The sequence below is a fragment of the Lissotriton vulgaris genome, chromosome 6 (assembly GCF_964263255.1).
Source record: "Lissotriton vulgaris chromosome 6, aLisVul1.2, whole genome shotgun sequence".
In the NCBI taxonomy this organism is placed as follows: Eukaryota; Metazoa; Chordata; class Amphibia; order Caudata; family Salamandridae; genus Lissotriton; species Lissotriton vulgaris.
Genome location: NC_141694.1, coordinates 1,361,881,255 through 1,361,898,752, shown reverse-complemented (window position 1 = coordinate 1,361,898,752; position 17,498 = coordinate 1,361,881,255). Strand labels below are relative to the sequence as shown.

Genomic DNA, 17,498 nt, shown 5'->3' with positions numbered 1-17,498 from the left:
ACTCGGCGGCGTTTAATGCGTTAATAGAGAGAGCTGCAGCGAACCATGACGTCGAACTGCACTCAGACCCTGTGGATGCGGACTTCTTAGTCGACACCTTCTCGGTAGCCGAAAAGCAAGTCAAGACGCTACCTATGCTCAAAGGGGTGCTGAAGCATGCACAGGAGGTATTCAAGGAGCCCACCCGGGCGCGGGTGGTCAATCCTCGCATCGACAGGAAGTATAAGGCGGCGCCCACGGATCCCACGTATATTAAGGGACATTTGCCATTGGACTCCCTGGTGGTGTCCAACGCACGAAAGAGGGCGAATTCGCAGACTACTGGTGATGCTCCTCCCCCAGACAAAGAGTCAAAAATCTTTGAGGCATCAGGCAAACGCATTGCTGCACAGGCAGCAAACATCTGGAGGTTACTAATGCATCCATCAAATGTGCCCTAGATGTAGCAGACACTGCCTCCAGGGCTATCAATACAAGCGTGTTACTTAGACGCCATGCCTGGCTTCGAATTTCTGGGTTCAAGCCCGACATACAAACCACATTACTGGGTCAGACGGTGAATCCTGACCATCTGTTCGGCCCTGAGGTGGATGCCTCCCTAGAAAAAATGAAGAAAGATACCGAAACTGCCAAGTCTATGGGGGCTTTACAAAGTCAGCAGTTTCGGGGTGGTTCCTTTCGCCGCTCCAATTCAAGAGGCACCTCAAGAGGCCAGGCATCCCAGCCCACGCAATACTACAAGGGTAACACCCAGTCCTCGTATAACAACAACAAGGGCAGGGGTGGCTACAGAGGCAATAATATCAAAGGCAGAGGACGTGGAAACAATGCCTCCAGGTCCACCGCCTCCAACAAGCAGTGACGTCTTGTCACTTCCCCCCGATCACACAACACCTGTCGGGGGGAGACTACAGCAGTTCCTGCCGGCGTGGAGGTCCATCACCACGGACAGGTGGGTGAGGTCTCTTATCCAGTACGGGTACTGTCTAGAACTTACGTCCATTCCACCGGACATACCGCCAAGAGGCCGTGCTATGTCCGACGAGCACTTGACCTTGTTGCAGCAAGAAGTACTAATCATGCTGCAAAAAGGGGCAATAGAGCTCGTTCCATTGCAAGAACGGGGAACAGGGGTTTACTCCCTGTATTTTCTAATCCCCAAAAAGGACGGATCACTCAGGCCGATCCTGGACCTCAGGCCCCTGAACTGGTACATCAACTCAGAGCACTTCCATATGCTCACATTGCAGCAGGTGCTTCCCCTGCTTCAACGGGGGGACTTCCTAGCAACGCTGGATCTGAAGGATGCCTATTTCCATATTCCCCTGCATCCTTCACACAGAAAGTATCTCAGATTCAAGATCTTAGACCAGCATTACCAGTTCAGAGTCCTGCCGTTCGGGGTCACCACGGCACCAAGAGTTTTCACCAAATGCCTAGCGACTGTAGCAGCGCATCTCCGTCGCCAGCACGTCCATGTCTTTCCATACCTAGACGACTGGCTTATTCAGGCAAAGACGGAACAGCAGTGCGTAGACCACGTGTCACGCACCATTCACCTCCTGCACGATCTGGGATTCTCTCTGAACTACCCAAAGTCCCATCTCCAGCCCGCCCACGTGCGACAGTATCTGGGCGCGACGATCAACACTCTGGCGGCCACTGCGCAGCCGAGTTCAGTGAGAATCGCCGGTATCCAGGCGCTGATCCAACGATTCAGACCCCAGACCTCGCTTCCAGCGAGGGTGTTCATGCAGTTGATAGGCATGATGGCCTCCTGCATCTCCATTGTCCCGCACGCGAGACTACATATGCGTCCGCTTCAGGAGTGCCTGGCACGTCAGTGGACTCAGGCTCATGGGCAACTGACAGACCTAGTGTTGGTGAGCGGTCGGGCGTACAACTCTCTGCATTGGTGGAATCCACAAAACCTTTGCAAGGGCCGACCATTCCAAGAGCCTGTCCCACAGATCATCCTGACAACGGACGCCTCTCTCCAGGGATGGGGAGCGCATGTACTCCATTACACAGTGCAGGGACTATGGACACTTCAGCAAAGGAAGATGCACATCAATGTGTTGGAACTGATGGCAATCTTCATGGCCTTAAAGGCGTTCAAAGTACATCTGTGCAACAAGGTCGTGTTGATCCGGACGGACAACATGACGGCCATGTACTACATCCAGAAGCAAGGGGGAACACACTCTCCACAGCTGTCTCATCTGGCTCAGAGCATGTGGAAGTGGGCCATTCAGAGGAACATCTTCCTCATGGCAGAACATCTCCCAGGCAAGGACAACCAGATGGCGGATCTGCTCAGCAGACACAGCCATCAGATGCACGAGTGGGAGTTACATCCATCAGTACTCCAACCGTACTTCCAAAGGTGGGGTCATCCAGAGATAGACCTGTTCGCCACAAAGGAGAACGCAAAATGCCAAAGCTTCGCCGCCAGGTTCCCACACCCCCAATCACAGGGCAATGCGATGTGGATGAACTGGTCAGGCAGATTTGCGTACGCTTTTCCCCCAGCACCTCTGATACCGCTGGTGGCACGCAAGCTCAGGCAACACTCGATGACGCTCATCCTGGTTGCTCCAACGTGGGCTCGCCAACCATGGTACACCACGTTTCTGGAACTCTCCGTGGTACCGCATCAACGGCTTCATCTCACTCCCAGCCTTTTGACGCAGAGCCATGGCGACATTCAGCACCCAGATCCGCAACAGCTCAACCTGGCGATCTGGCTCCTGAAGTCCTAGAGTTTGGCTACCTCAATCTTCCTCCCGACTGCATGGACATCATTCGGGAGGCGAGAAAGCCCACTACTAGAGCTTGTTATGCGGCTAAATGGAAGAGGTTTGTCGTCTACTGCGTGGAGCACAGCATTGACCCGCTAGACGCTTCCATTCAAAACATCATATGCTACCTCTTTCACCTGTATCGGTGTAATCTTGCCTACTCTTCCATCCGCATTCACCTGTCGGCTATGGCAGCATACCTCCAAAATAGGCAACACCTGTCACTCTTTAAGGTCCCTGCTATCAAGGCTTTTCTGGAAGGACTCAAAAGAGTCATTCCACCAAGGACTCCACCAGCTCCGGAATGGAACCTCAATGTGGTTCTTACAAGGCTGATGGGTCCCCCCTTTGAGCCACTACACTCTTGCGAACTGCAGTTTCTGACCTGGAAGGTGGCTTTCTTAGTAGCAATCACATCGCTACGGAGGGTTAGCGAACTGCAGGCGCTCACCATCCAAGAACCTTTCTTCCAGGTACATGCCAACAGGGTGGTGCTCCGCACTAACCCTAAATTCTTGCCCAAAGTGGTCTCACAGTTTCACATAAACCAAACTATTGAATTGCCGGTGTTCTTCCAAAACCCAGAGACGCTGGCGGAGCGGATGCTCCACACTCTTGATGTGAAGAGGGCCTTGATGTATTATGTGGACAGGACAAAAGATTTCCGCAAAACCAAACAACTTTTTGTTGCTTTTGCCACTCAACACAAGGGAAATGCAATCTCCAAAGCAGGAATAGCTAGATGGATAGTAAAGTGCATTCAGATCTGCTACGCTAAAGCAAAGCGCACTCTCACTATACCACCGAGGGCCCACTCCACTAGGAAGTTGGGGGCCTCTATGGCATTCTTAGGTAACATTCCCTTAGAAGACATCTGTAGAGCAGCCACATGGTCTACCACTCATACTTTCACTAAGCACTACTGTGTAGACGTGCACTCAAAACAACAGGCAGCTGTTGGTCAGGCTGTTCTAAGAACGCTTTTTCAGACTGCTGCAGCTGGCACGGGCGGCCGCCGCTAATGGAGGGACTGCTATGTATTCTATGCACAGATATGAATTCAGCAGCCCACATGCCTCGAACTGCAAATGCTACTTACCAGTATGCATCTGTTCTTGGCATGTAGGGCTGCTGACATTCATATCGCCCACCCTCCTCCCCGGCGCCTGTAGCAGCTGCAGTATGTATTCATATACAAACATATGCTCATAGCATGGTCATCACTCACTTCTTCACTCCATCTCTGCCTATGGCTAAAAACAATCTGGGGATGGAGGCGATGCCCATGCGCACTGTAGTCCAGGGGAGGAGCCACCTATCTCGTGATACTTCGAAGACTCTTCCAGGACAACAATGTGCAATCATCCGGACCCAACACTAGGTGGCGGACTATGCACAGATATGAATGTCAGCAGCCCTACATGCCAAGAACAGATGCATACTGGTAAGTAGCATTTGCAGTAGAGGTCGGAGAGGTCTGGGAATCCGGGTCTCGTTGGTCTCTGAAGCCTGGATCATTGAAGGAAGACGACAAAGGGAAGCCGCTGGACTCTGATGGTGCCTGCTTGTGCAGGGTGGACACTCCTTGCCCACAAGGGAGATTTCTTCAGTCTTCTGTGGAGCAGAACGTCGAAGTCCAGAGTTTCTTCTTGTAAAGTTGTTCAGGATAATCTACTTTGGAATGGGACCAGCTCCTACCTTTATCCGGCTAAAGGGGGCTGTACTACGACTAGGTCCCTCCTCTGGGTGGGACAAGTAAGGGGGGTGGTTACACCTCCTATCCTTTGTCCGGTCTTGCGCCAGCTCTGGGGCTGGAGGGCCCCAGTAACTGGTTTAGACCAGTGTATGCACAGGGACACCTTGTGTGCCCCAGGCATGTCTCATTCCTTTCATCCCTGTCCTACCTAATACACAAAATCCTGTCTGGGGTGGTGCTAGCACCTCCCAAGGCAGGAAACCCTTTGTCCAAACCTCCCTTGCTGGAAGGACTCCCAGCAGCAGGAGGTCAGACTTGTGTCTGTGGTGGCAGCATCCATTTTGTGATGCTGAGGCTCGAGTTAACTTTAACCGGGGTTCACAGTTACATACATGTCGTGTCCCTCTAGAAGGGTGGAATGCTACCCCCGTCGCCAGAATAGGCGAGGGGATAGTATTCCAATTCGTATGACACCTTACTCGACATGTTTTGATAATGTTATACCAAAGTTGGCAATAACCGAGAGGATTATAATGCACTTAAGAGTATATGGTATAGCGTTATCATGGAAACAGCTCATGGACTTGGTTCCGAAATCTGCAGACAGGCTCAGCTCATGCTAGAGCACCATCTCACATAATTCCAAGCTCTCTGCCTCCAGGATTGTTAAGGCCTGCCATAGGAGTGACTGATAGGAGGATATGTGTCCATTTTAGGGTTAGATATAGGGATACTATATCTAAAGCAAAGGGTGATTACACCACCTTGCCCCAGCTGGTTGATCAGCCAGTTGTGTCAGATTTGGATGGCCAGCCAGGGGTGGCATAATACATGCTGCAGCCCCTGGGTGCACCTATGCCCTGGGTACCTAAGGTACACTGTACAGGGACTGATAAGGTGACTCCGTATCCAATTAGAAATGCACCTAAGGTACATGGTTGTCAATTTAGAGAGCACAGCTAGGCTGTGGGTCTGATTAGCAGGCCCACAGCCAGGGAAAGTCGTAAACCAGTGAAGCAAAAATCGGGGGTGACCATAGGATTGCAGACCCTACTCTCCTACAATGGCGACCTCCTATGCTTTGAACCACTGCTGGATATCGTCGTTCTTGTAGTATTCCTTTACCACATCCTTGGGGATGTGTACTTTTGGTTGGACCGGGGGAGCCGGGAGTAGGGTCTCTTCGTTCCGGGCTTTAATCTCAAGCTCCTTCTGGCTTCTTCCCCTCGTGCTCCCGCTGGAGCTTCTTCCCCTCGTGCTCCCGCTGGAGCTTCTTTTCCTCTAGCTCCCGCTGGAGCTTCTTTTCTTCCAGCTCCCGCTGGAGCTTCTGGTCTTCCAATTCCCCTTGCAGCCGTAACTGCTCGATGGCCGGTTTCTGTTCTGCCAGTTTGAGTTCGCCTTCAATTTTAAGTCGGGCCAGCTCCAGCTCGTGGTTCCGGTTGCGCTCCCGGTCTGCCAGCTCTTCCACCGACAGACCTCCCTCCGTGTTGGCAGCTCGTGGTAGGGAGTTGGCTCCCTCTTCCCTCGGCCCGTCAGTTTCGGTCGGCGGCTCTTCCTCTCCACTGTTTCCTTCAGTCGTGGGGAGAGGAGCCCCGGCTTCTACCCAGGCCGTCGGGGCCTTCTGGAAGTAGTCTTTAGTGCTCAACCCAGTGGTAGCGATGCGGAAATCTTTACAGAATTGTTTTAATTCTTTGTCGGGGGATTCTTCCAGCTTTTCCTTCTGAAATGCGTTTTTTTCGTTGGTTCCGATGAGACTCATGGTTGGTCTTGTTCGGGTGGTGTGTCAGTCGCTTTACTGTACGATTCTTGGCGTAGACTCTTATCCCGTCGCTTGCCACCAATGTTGGAAGGGGCGATCCCAGAGGCCAGGTTATGTCTGCCCGACTCCTCCGAGACCTACCTCTCCCACCAATAATGCCGAGCCTTAGGAGAGATCTCCACCGGGGAAGACCTTAAGTCGTTATTCGTACACACGAGGACCACACCACACTTAGGAACAGACACAACACCGAGGGATAAGTTATTTATAATCACGAAGAAAGCAATATCACACTTGGGTACAATGATCGAGGGGCCGCAGAGAGTCTCAAGTCTTTAGGGCTGGGGGTAGCGGGACAGTCTTAGGGTCGTAACCCAGCACGTGGCGTACCCTGGGCACAGCTCTCAATCCTCGAGCCGGGGAAATACGGAAGATGGTATTGGCACTGGTGATCCTACTAACTTGAGGATAGTCTCTTTATAATGGTGACTTCGATAGTCCAGCCAGACTAGATTGTTCCTTGAGCCGGGACAGCAGGGCTCAGAGGGTTCTGTAGATGTCTTCAAGATTCAAGCTTGAGCCGCGACGAGGTCAGCATGGCTCCGATGGTTGTTCCAAGAACGAGCCGCGACAGCGTCCGCAGGGCTCAAGAGTTCATGAGGTTCAGTCAGCCGCGATCAGATCAGCAGGGCTTCCTTGTCCAAGATACAACTGCCTGCTAGTTCAGGGGCGACCCTTGATATAGTTCAGTGACCCTTTGATGTCCGGACCCTGGCAGGCGGGGGTCTGAGGTTGTGGGGGCGGTCCGTGGGTGAGGTCCGGCGGTTGGTTCTTTGATCCCTTTGAGGATGCGTCCGGAAATTCCCAGACGCCCAGCAGGTCTGGAGCCAGCACTCTGGGTGGCCATGGGTGACATCGAAACTAGCCCTCGGGGGGGGGGGGGAGAGACCAGAGGTGTGAGCGAAACCGGTCTCTCAGGGGAGGCCGGAGGGGCCATCGAAACTCCTCGCCTTCTCTCACTAGGGTAGCCCTCACCCTCCCAACGGGGGCTGGCGTGCCTGGAGCCTACGCTACGCTGGGGTGGGGCCAGATTAGGCCCACGGCATCAGGGATCTCGGGAAGAGAAAATGGCTGGCGATGGGCCTATGGGGCCTTGCGGTTCTGGGGCGTGCGGGCTGGAAGGGTGGCCGGGGACAGGCCGATACAGACAATGGGCATTGGGTCGGACATGGGTAGGGCAACTAGGAAGTCCCTATGTACGGAGCTGGGCTGATGGGGAGCTGATTCGCGGGGGAGGGACCACGCCACGAGGCCGGGTCCAACACCCGGTGTGAGCGCGGAAGCCGGGGACTAAATTTTGGCGTACCCTGTGCCGGTGAGAGGTAGGCGCCGTCGGATTCGATGCCCGCCCGGTGGGTCCCTGAGGCGGCGGACCTGGAGGCAAGTGACTTGGGCTGGTTGGTGCTTCCGGGGGCCCTGCTGTGAGAGCGGTGTGCAACGTGGGGCCCTGACACGCAGCCTGATCCTGCGGCCAGAGGGATAGGTCGGCTGCTGAGGAGATCGTGGCCCAGGGCATTGGGCCCTGGCGGCTGAAGCTGCCCCCTTGGGGACGTGGCTGTGGAGGGTCCAGATGGTCAGTGGCCTGGATGGAAAGGGGCCCCCTCATGGTGTCGAGCTCCCCCTGCCTAGCGTCTAGCTCCCCCTGTCTAGCGTCTCCTAGTACCTGGGTCTGGTGGTGACGACCGCCATGGACATTAGTGGCTGAGCAGTGGGGACAGGTGGACAGAGTGGCGCTGGTGGTAGCGGCATCGTGGGCTGGCTGGGCCTCCGGGGCTCCCGCAGAGCTTGAGACAGTGACCGAGGTGCTTAGTGGTGTTCGCAGAAAAAGCCTTGGTTGCGGCGCTGGACTGGAGTACGCCCTGCAGTGGCGGGCCCGCACCCCATCAAGTGATGTGAGTCGAGGAGGGGCCAGTGTGGTGTCCGACGGCCCCATTCCAGCGCAGATGGAACTCTTAACGGAGGACCGAGTGAGCGGACTGAGCCAGGCGGTGATACAGGGGGTGCTGACCTGCAACCGGAGGCCTGCGGATCCTGACCTGGGGAGCCTGCTGGTATATAGCGACCAGTGTTGACTTTAGGGGGCGCCTTCGTGAAGCGAGGTCTGTTGGAGGCAGTGCTCCAGACTTGAGCTAAGTCGGTGGGTTCCCGGAGGCAGGTGGTCATGACGAGGGGCAAGGGCAGTAGTTGGCACCACAACCCATGGGCCCATCGTTAAATTTACCGAGCCTGGCGGAGGGGTTGGAGCTGCTGGGGGACAGCAGGAACCTGGGCCAGACAATGCGGCATTGATGGCCGCAATCACGCAGTCCTGGGACATGTTGCACGCTGAGAGCGGCGCAGTAGGTGCGGAGGTCATGCTCCTTCGTCAAGACTAAAGGAACGCAGTGTCCCGCATTACGGAGGCCGAGACTAGGCTTTTGGGGGTGGAAGATGTCGCGGCCCTGAAGCGTCAGGTAGCCAAGATGGAAAGTGTCCAAAAAGGCCTGGCACTGCGGGCTGAGGATGCAGAGGGACGGGCGCAACGCAATAATCTGTGCTTTGTTGGAATTCCGGAGGGCTGCGAGAAAGGCGATATGGAGAAGTTCCTGACTCAGTGGCTGGAAAGCTGGCTCCACCCCTATGCTGTGTCCCGGTGCTTTGTGGTGGAACGGGCCCATAGAGCTCTCATCCAGAAACCTCCGGCCACGGCCGGTGATAGCGAAATTGTTGAATTATCACTAGCGCGATGTAATCCTGAAACAGGCCAGAACCAAAGAACCCCTGCTGTACGAGAACTGTTGCATCATGATTTTTCCAGACTACACACGCCTGGTGCAGCAGCAGTGTCAGTCGTTCCTTGCGGCCAAGGCCCGTCTCCGGGACCTCAAGCTTCTGTATGCCTTACTGTTCCCGGCCCTCTTACGGGTGGTGGTCCAATCACGTACCCACTACTTTGATACTCCAGAGGAGCTGTTTAAGTGGACTGATGAGACAGAGAGGGTGCAACCACACACCCCGCCGGGGCTGGACTCTGACTCCTCCATGAGCGAGGCCCAATCGAAATCCTCCAGGGGGTCTCGCCAGGAGGAAAACTGGCGATCCCGATGGCGCTCTGCATCTGGTGGGGCCTTTTCCCGGGGGTCCACGGCTCCTGGACAACAAGCAGCGGACACATGACACTCGTATCCTATGGTTTAAATGATGTTGGATTGTTACCCATAGGGGGCTTATAGCTATGTTTGATTCCTTTAGAGGGAGGTGTGACATGGGCTGTTTCCACTCCTCTCTCGTCCCCCCCCCCCCCCCCCCCCCCCTCCCCCACCCTTTTTTTGGTCCGGAACTGGTGGGGGGTGGGCCAGGGAAATATGGGCTGTAGGCATGGGGGACTTTAAGACCCACGTTTGGGGTCGGAAGCCAACCTTGCCGCGACAGGTACTTCAACTGTTTTGGGGTGGGGGGCCAGTTGTTTAAGGAGGGGTTTGTTCTGGTTGAGTTTGGGTCGCACAGTCACGGGGGGCTCCCCACATTTCGTTCATGCACTCCCCGGTGTCTGTGTGGCGAATAGGGCTGTTTTCTGATGGCGTATTGCACAGATAAAGCCTCGGGGTCTCACAGTACCCTCCGTATTCTTAGCTGGAACGTTTGTGGGGTATTCGACAAAATCAAAAGGGAGCAGTGCTACGACAAGCGAAACGAGCTAGTGCCGACATACTTCTACTACAAGAAACTCACTTACTAGGCACTAAGGTCCTGTCCTTGCAACGCTATGGCTTCCAACAGGTCTTTCATGCAGGCTTTGTGAGAGGGTCCAGGGGTGTGGCTATCCTAGTACACCGTAGAATTCCTTTTACCCACACAACTATGGGCTTACACGCAAGGGAGATATCTGTTTGTCAGGGGTAAGGTGGGGGAGGATCCTCTGGTGTTGGGTTGCGTCTATGCCCCACCGTGTCACTGGTCTTGAAGTTGTTCGCGATCTGGGCGGACAACCTGGACGTGCTCGCAGCGCTTGGGGGTGACTGGAACGATGTCCTGGACGTTACCAAGGATAGGTATAGGCTGGGGTGGGGGGGGAGGGCCGAGTGTAGGCCATTCCACGAAACTGCAGGATATGGTGGTGGGGCTGGACTGGGTGGACACGTGGCGGGGCCTTCATGGGGATGAACGGGAGTACACATTTATCTGTTGTCCACAAATCCTTCTCCAGGTTGGACTACATTTTTGTACCCAGAGTAGCGGTTGGATGAGTGGAATTGGCGGCAATCCTCCCACGTGGCCTTTCGGATCACTCGCCTATTTTTGTTGAGCTCCGGATGGTCAGGGGGAGGCAGCCATTCCGCTGGCGCCTCTCGGTGTGGCACCTTCAACAGGATATCTATAGGGGGCATATGCGTGATGCAATATCCGATTATCTGTTTGGGAATGTTGGTTCTGTCTCTAGTTCCGGGACGGTATGGGAAGCATTGAAACCCACACTGCGGGGGTGGATATTGCCTGGTGTGCGGCAGCGGCGGGCAGCTCTGGTGCACGCTGAGGCGGAGATAGGGGAGTTGGAGCGCTGGGACGGTCGACGGGGGAGACTCAGGAGGTGAGCCGGCTCCTTCTTGCGCAACAGTCCTATGTGGCCCTCCTCCTGGATTAGGCGCGGCAGGTGTGGCTTGCTACGCGCAATAGAATCTGCCAATGGGGAGATAAATCTAGCAAAATGTTGCATCGGCTCTGTCAGGGGACCTTTCATGCGCAGGTTTTGCCAGGGATCCCTGAGGGAGCAGGAGCCCTGCTGACGGACCAAGGGGAATTGGCAGAGAGTCTGCTGCGTACTATGCAGACCTATAAGCCCCACAGGAGTGCCTGCCGGAATGTATGGTAGACCAGTTCATAGCTGACTTGCCTCCTAGAGCGGTGTTGGACGAGGTGCGAGATCGGTTGGAGCTCCCTCTGACGGATGAGGAACTGGGCACGGCCCTGGGTGAACCCCACTCTGGGAAAGCCCCCGGTCCGAATGGATTCCCAAGTGAGTTTTTCAAGAAATATAATACACAATTAGCCCCTCATTACCGGGCAGCTTTGGAGGAGGCCAGGGTCCAGGGCAGGCTCCCAATGTCCTCTTTCTTACAGATCTTACTAGATCAGGGCCGCACCTCCTGCGGATAATGCAGGTCTAAGGCAAGACATCAGGGCTCTATATGAACCCTCGCAAGTCCACATTATGGGTGCTGGGGGAGCGGACACAAGCAGTAGGTAACTGGGCTTCTTCACTCCAGGTAGCGATTGGGGGGTCTCAAGTATTTGGGGGTTTTCCTGTCAGAGGTCCCGGCAGTGTCTTGGGAGCGGAATCTGGTGCCGGTCTGGGAATGTGTACGGACGGACTTCAAAACCTGGTCGCGTATGCCGCTTACTATATATAGTAGGTCGGCGATCTTTAAAATGGTGGCACTCTCCCGCCTGCTGTATAAAATGCAAAATCACCCGTATCCGATATCGCCGGGTTGGTTTCGTCCGGTGAACTCCGCCTTGGGGGTTTTTGTGGGGAGGGAGGGGCGGGTGGAGCGTGGCATTGCGCACGTGTTTCCTCTCCACCTATTGTGGGGGACTGGCGACCTCGGATATTCTCTCCTAATATCAGGCCTCCCACCTTTTGCTATTGAACAAATGGTGGTGGTATGGCGACAGGGGTGACCCGGCGTATGCCATGGAACGCTACTTGATGGGCTCCCATACGTTACACACCATCCTTTACACAGCATCACTGCGGAGTGTGCTGCCGGCGGCCACTCGGTGGTGTTTCGCATCTGGCGGCAGGCTTTGCGCCGGATGGGTTGGTGGAATACCCTGACAGCGGAGACCCCCCTGTGGCACAATGGGCGGTTTCCTGGCCTGGCGTCGCTACAGGGCTTTAGGGGATGGGACAACATAGGCATATCAACTCTGGGGGATGTACTGCGGGGTACGACACTTAAGTCTTTCCAGGATCATAGGGAGGAATTTGGTATGCCTCGGTCCCAGTTTTTTAGGTACCTCCAATTTCGCCATGCACTATTCCCCAGCCTGGAAGGGTTGGAGTCCCTCCTTGAATTTAGCCCGCTGGAGGCGAAGGTGTTCGTGGGGGATCTGGAGATGAAGAAAATATCCTACATCTACCAGAAACTAGTCACACATAGTTCCCCTACGCTGCAGAGGCTCCGGGAGCAATGGGAGGAAGATGTGGGCGAGTTGGAGGAGGACTGGAGGGAGTCTCTGGCTGCTCCCAGGGGTGCCGCCATAGCCATGCGTCTCCACCTCAACCAATTTAAATACTTGCATAGTCTATTTTACCAGGGTTCGGCTCTGGCGGGCGGGACTGGTCGCCTCACCGGACTGCCTCTGCTGTTACCGGGAGGAAGGGACGTTCATTCATAGTCTGGAGTTGTGGATCTCTTGATCGGTTTTGGAGGGGGGTTCTTGGCCTGTCTGTCTGAGGTGTTGGGATGGGTGCTCCCGCGTACGCCACAGTTTGCCCTGCTACATGTAATGGATGGGGTGGGGGTGTAATCTCTATAAAAGGCACCTGATGTTGCTAGGCCTTACAACAGCCAAAAGAGACATTGCTAAGGGGTGGAAGGACTCACAGGCCTCGTCTGTGGCCGTCTGAAAAAGGGGGCTAGATTTTTGTATGGGGCTGGAGCAGCCGATATTGGTGGCCAGGGGGTGCACGCAGAAACATAACATTTGGAAGCGCTGGGCAGATTATACGGATATGGGGCTAGAACCCCCTGTGGAGCAGGAAGACCTTCCCCGGGAGGGGTGATGGGGCAGTGGTTCAGAGCTTAGAGACATGGGGCTAGGGAGGCGTGTGTGCTTGTGCATGTTTTACCTTTTGTGCTGTATACTGTTTGATATGAGTGGATTGGGCCTGGTGGTGGTTGTGCGACTCATGGTGGTTGGGGCTTGGGGTGGGAGGAGTGAGGGAGGGGGGTTGTTCAAATAGTGTTTGGTTATTCCCTCGCTAATTTGTGCGTGTAAAGTCAAAAGTCGATTGCCTTTGATACTGTCATGTTTGCGATCTGCAGCCGTCCCTGGGTTACAGGGCTCTGCATAACCTGTGCAGTCTGACAATAAAATCTGTTCTTAAAAAAAAAAGAACTTGATAACTGGACTGATTATTTTCATTGAAGCTTTTGTGTAAAGAAACTGATAAATGTAGATATGTGATGTCTGTCACTTGGATTGGGTATTGGGAGCGTTTTTGTGAAAGATACTACTTACTCAATTAATCAAGAATCAGAAAATTCTGTAGACTAATTTGTTGAGTGAAAAATATATTCTTTCAAAATAAAGTTTTTTTTACCTGTTGCTCAAGTATGCTTTCTTCTACATGCGTTGTTTCCTCTTTCACACTTTACTTTAAATTTGTATAATCTAGTTATTGATTAGTTGACAATGCTGATAAAAAGATAGTTGTCTGAAATCTTGATGAAATGATCTTGGTTGCTATTTGCTCCTTTATAGGAATTTGCAGGCGAAGACACGTCAGATCTATTTTTGGAAGAGAGGGAGACAGCACTTCGGCAAGCCCAGGAAGAGAAACATAAACTACAAATGTCTGTGCCGGGTATCCTCAATCCACATGAAATTCCTGAAGAAATGTGCGATTGAAAACCAAAAGCCAAGCTGCACCTTTTTTCTAAACAGCTGCTTTGTTCTTGAAGAGAACTATATCTGAATATTTGTTGACCAAAATGATGCCAATTTGTAAATTATGTCACCTAGTGGCCCTTTTTTCTTATTATGCGTTTTTTGTATAAAACAAATTCTGTGAAAAATCCTTCCACTGTTAAAAGCTTATGTTTTGGTCATCTTTATTTAGAATTGCATGGAGGTGAATTAAACATTCAAAATATTACTTCATGCTCATTTTGAGGCTAAGCAGAGGAAAGGCAAATGGAATATAACATATATTTGTAAAGTCTGCTCTAAAAATATTTGTAATGAATACAAATTTTTAATTAGGTTAGTATTGCTTTCTAGCCTGTACTGCAGCCTAGAAGAAGAGATAAATTGCTCTAATTGTCAGAAAGGGGCTGCATTGTCTGAACAGTTATATTTTTGGACTGAATGGTATAGATGGAGAAGTGTGTTGAAGGTTGAATTGTAGGTTTGCGGCAAGATCATGTGCATATCAATATCATCCCGGTATTAAGCAAGTTCAGAAAGTGTGGGAACAGTACAGTTAGTTATTTTTACAGATTTTTTTTGTTTTGTGTGTGTGCTGTCGCTTTGCGACAACAGCTTTTTGTTTTCCTCAATGAGGAGTGTTGCTCATTTGTGAGCTTTCATTAACGAGAAGTGAAATGGTTAAAACTATTTATCCTGTTAGAATAGGCTGCATCTTTTTAACAACTCATAAAAACTCTGGCTATTGAGATGACCTGTACTAATTTACATTGTTTACCATGCTGTAGTGCTTTAAAACACTACCTAAAAGCAAAATAAACTCGGTTTACATTTGTTTTCTTTCCTGAGTTCTTCTTTAATGAGCTATGATTATTTGGAATCCGGTTATTTCCATTCCATGGGAAACCATCTCAAACCCGGACTTGCCATTATTGGTGCTGCAATGTAACATTAAAACCACCGCAAATTAAATCTACAGCCTGGACTATTTGAAACAATTGTATACGTATTTACATTGCTGAAAACAGTAAATAATTCAGGTTGTTAGTGGAGGCAGTGCAATAGATAACTACAGCAGTATACAAATAAATGAAATACTTAAGGATTAGTTTTATAGTTGGCTAAATTAAGCATTACAGTTGTGAAATGTACTTGAGAATACAATTCAGTAAACTGCCTTATTTAACTTGAAAACAACTTTTTAAATTATTTTTTTAAATGCTATACTTTTATTCCAGACAAACATTTGTTATTTGTCTAACCTGGGATTGCTAATGCTTACAGTTTTGGCATGCAGTTCTATAATAGGACTGCCTTGCTTCATGTATATTACAAAAGTACACAAATCTCTTGATATTTTAAAGAAAATGAGGTTGTATAGTGTGATCTTTTTGATATGAAAATTGAATATTGTAGTTATTTTTTGTATTGTGCATGTAATTTTAAAATGCTAATTAAAGTTAATAAGCCAGATTCCAAAACTCAAATGTATGTTTGTTTAAAGTTGAACCTTTGAAGTGTGCTGCAAATTGTTTGGATGGGAGAATGCTCTTGTACAGTGTGCTTTTATTTTTCTGGAGATTTAGTATAGCCTTCCTTTACAGTAAGGCTGTGGAGTAAAAAATATATAGCAGAAGTTAATAAAAAAAAGGCTTAATTGAACTGCTTCCAGACAACCATTTCATTGGTACTTCTGTGTACAGAAATTTCAGGAAACCAAAGAGGGGGAGCAGTATAGTCTCTGGGAGACCAGAGTGTAAGTTCCTGCAAATGCCATGACCACTGATAGTCTCACAGTTCACTGTGACTCTGCATCATTATTTTATTGGATACTTCCTGATGCAGGTACTTCCTCTTAAGATCTGTAAACATTTTGAACTACTACCCTGCAAAGGCATCACTTGTGAAAATATTCATATATACACTATAGAGCCTTGACACTAGTTATTTTTTTTTTTGCGTCTCAAAATGTTTTTCTTTGTTGTAATAAGTGCTTAAAGCAGTGTATCTGTTAGAGACTTTTAGATGCAGATTCCTTACCTTTGCATTTCCGAGGTGTCATACTGTATCCGCAAGACTTTCTCTCGAGCAATACACTTGTATGCAGGTTGGTGGCATCAGTCAGCTCTGTGTGACATCACAGGGCTCGACAAATCATAAAAAATGCTCTAGACCTGCAGGTCTAGTAAACTACAAAATCTCCTCGACCTAACTTAAATGAACTTAACCTCAAACTCTGAAAACTGAGCAAATGTGACAAGTTAACAAGATTTAAAAGCATTTTTATCACTCATTTACTTTGTGAGCAATAAAGATGCCTTTAAATTTTGTTATCTTGTCACATTTCCTCTGCTTTCAGAGGCAAAGGTCAAGTTTGTATTCCTACTCGCCAGAAAGGGAGAGTAGGACCTAAAAATAGCTCGTCATTAATCAATCTCACTCGCAAACGGTCGAGTGAATTTTTCGAGCCCTGCATCAACGGCATCCGTGCTGGAAGCGACTTCCCCGTCCCCTATATAGGCGCCACCTTGGCGCGCTGAGGTTGCTACTCCTTCCACACTAGTTTGCGCACATCTGTGAAGAGAGCTACCTTTTGTCACTTTGACAGGCTTTTGTCTAAGTTTTGGCTACAATATTTGGTGTGTACGTTTTTCATCATGTCGAAGGAGACTTGTGGATTCAAACCGTGCTGGCCTTCCACTGTGCCGTGTCGGTGACGGGTCCACACTTGATTTGTCTGACTGAAGCGTGGCCAAGACCCAGTCATGCTTAGACTGCAGGGCCATAGCTCTGAAACCCTTTTTTGGGTGAGCATGCTTCAACTTCTACTCATTCATCAGCTGACATGACGGAGGAATTTCTGCACTCTAGGCCTCGTTCTGGGGAACTTGTGCCTGGGTTGGTTTCTTGCTTCTATGCCTTTCCAGGAGCAACCACCACCCAGCTTAAAGAGTTTTGTGACAATACGTGCCTCATATTTGGGCGACCTGACCCTCTCAGCACATGCTAGAGTCAAGGAGGATCAAAGGGGTCTCCTTCAGGTTCTGCACTGGCAGCACCCCACAGTGTATCCAGTGGTGAATCCAGTCAGGTGCTGGTAGTGCTGCTGCGACTTACCTCGGCGCGAGCCTCCAGACACTGCTGGCATCCCCAGCCCTATTCTCATCCTGGACGACCTTGAGTCTGATTTGCGCCTACTGACACAAATTTGTGCACTGACTGCACCCTTAGGCCCTCTGTAGTTTCCTCAGCCTTAATTTGAAGGGCTTGGAATGAAGGAAAATTGGGAAGGGTCGCAGGATCTTTTACAAGGCCAGCCTGAGCAAGGAATTGGGTGAGGCCAGTGCACTGGATACCTCTGCACAGTTTGGCCTTCTTTCTCCCCTACTGTGGCTATGGAGGAGGGAGCTTCACATGCTATGGTGGAAAGGGTAGCTGAGGCCCAAGGCTAACATCTTGACAGAGTTACTGCAACCTTGTGTCTCCTCCTTGGAACCCCTCCTGCCATTCAATGAGGTCTTGACTGATGTCCTTCTGGGAACCTGGTCCA

At 51.1% G+C, this 17,498-nt stretch overlaps 1 protein-coding gene across 1 annotated transcript in view; it reads left to right on the top strand.

Moving 5' to 3' along the window:
- Nucleotides 1–15,429, top strand: part of XPO1 (exportin 1) — a 293,144-nt gene extending 277,715 nt beyond the window's left edge. Inside the window, exon 11 of the mRNA XM_086927487.1 lies at nucleotides 13,784–15,429. Within this exon, the coding sequence (XP_086783613.1) occupies nucleotides 13,784–13,930 (147 nt within the window). The 3' untranslated portion in view covers nucleotides 13,931–15,429. The remainder of the gene's footprint in view (nucleotides 1–13,783) is intronic.
- The last annotated feature ends 2,069 nt before the right edge of the window (nucleotides 15,430–17,498 follow it).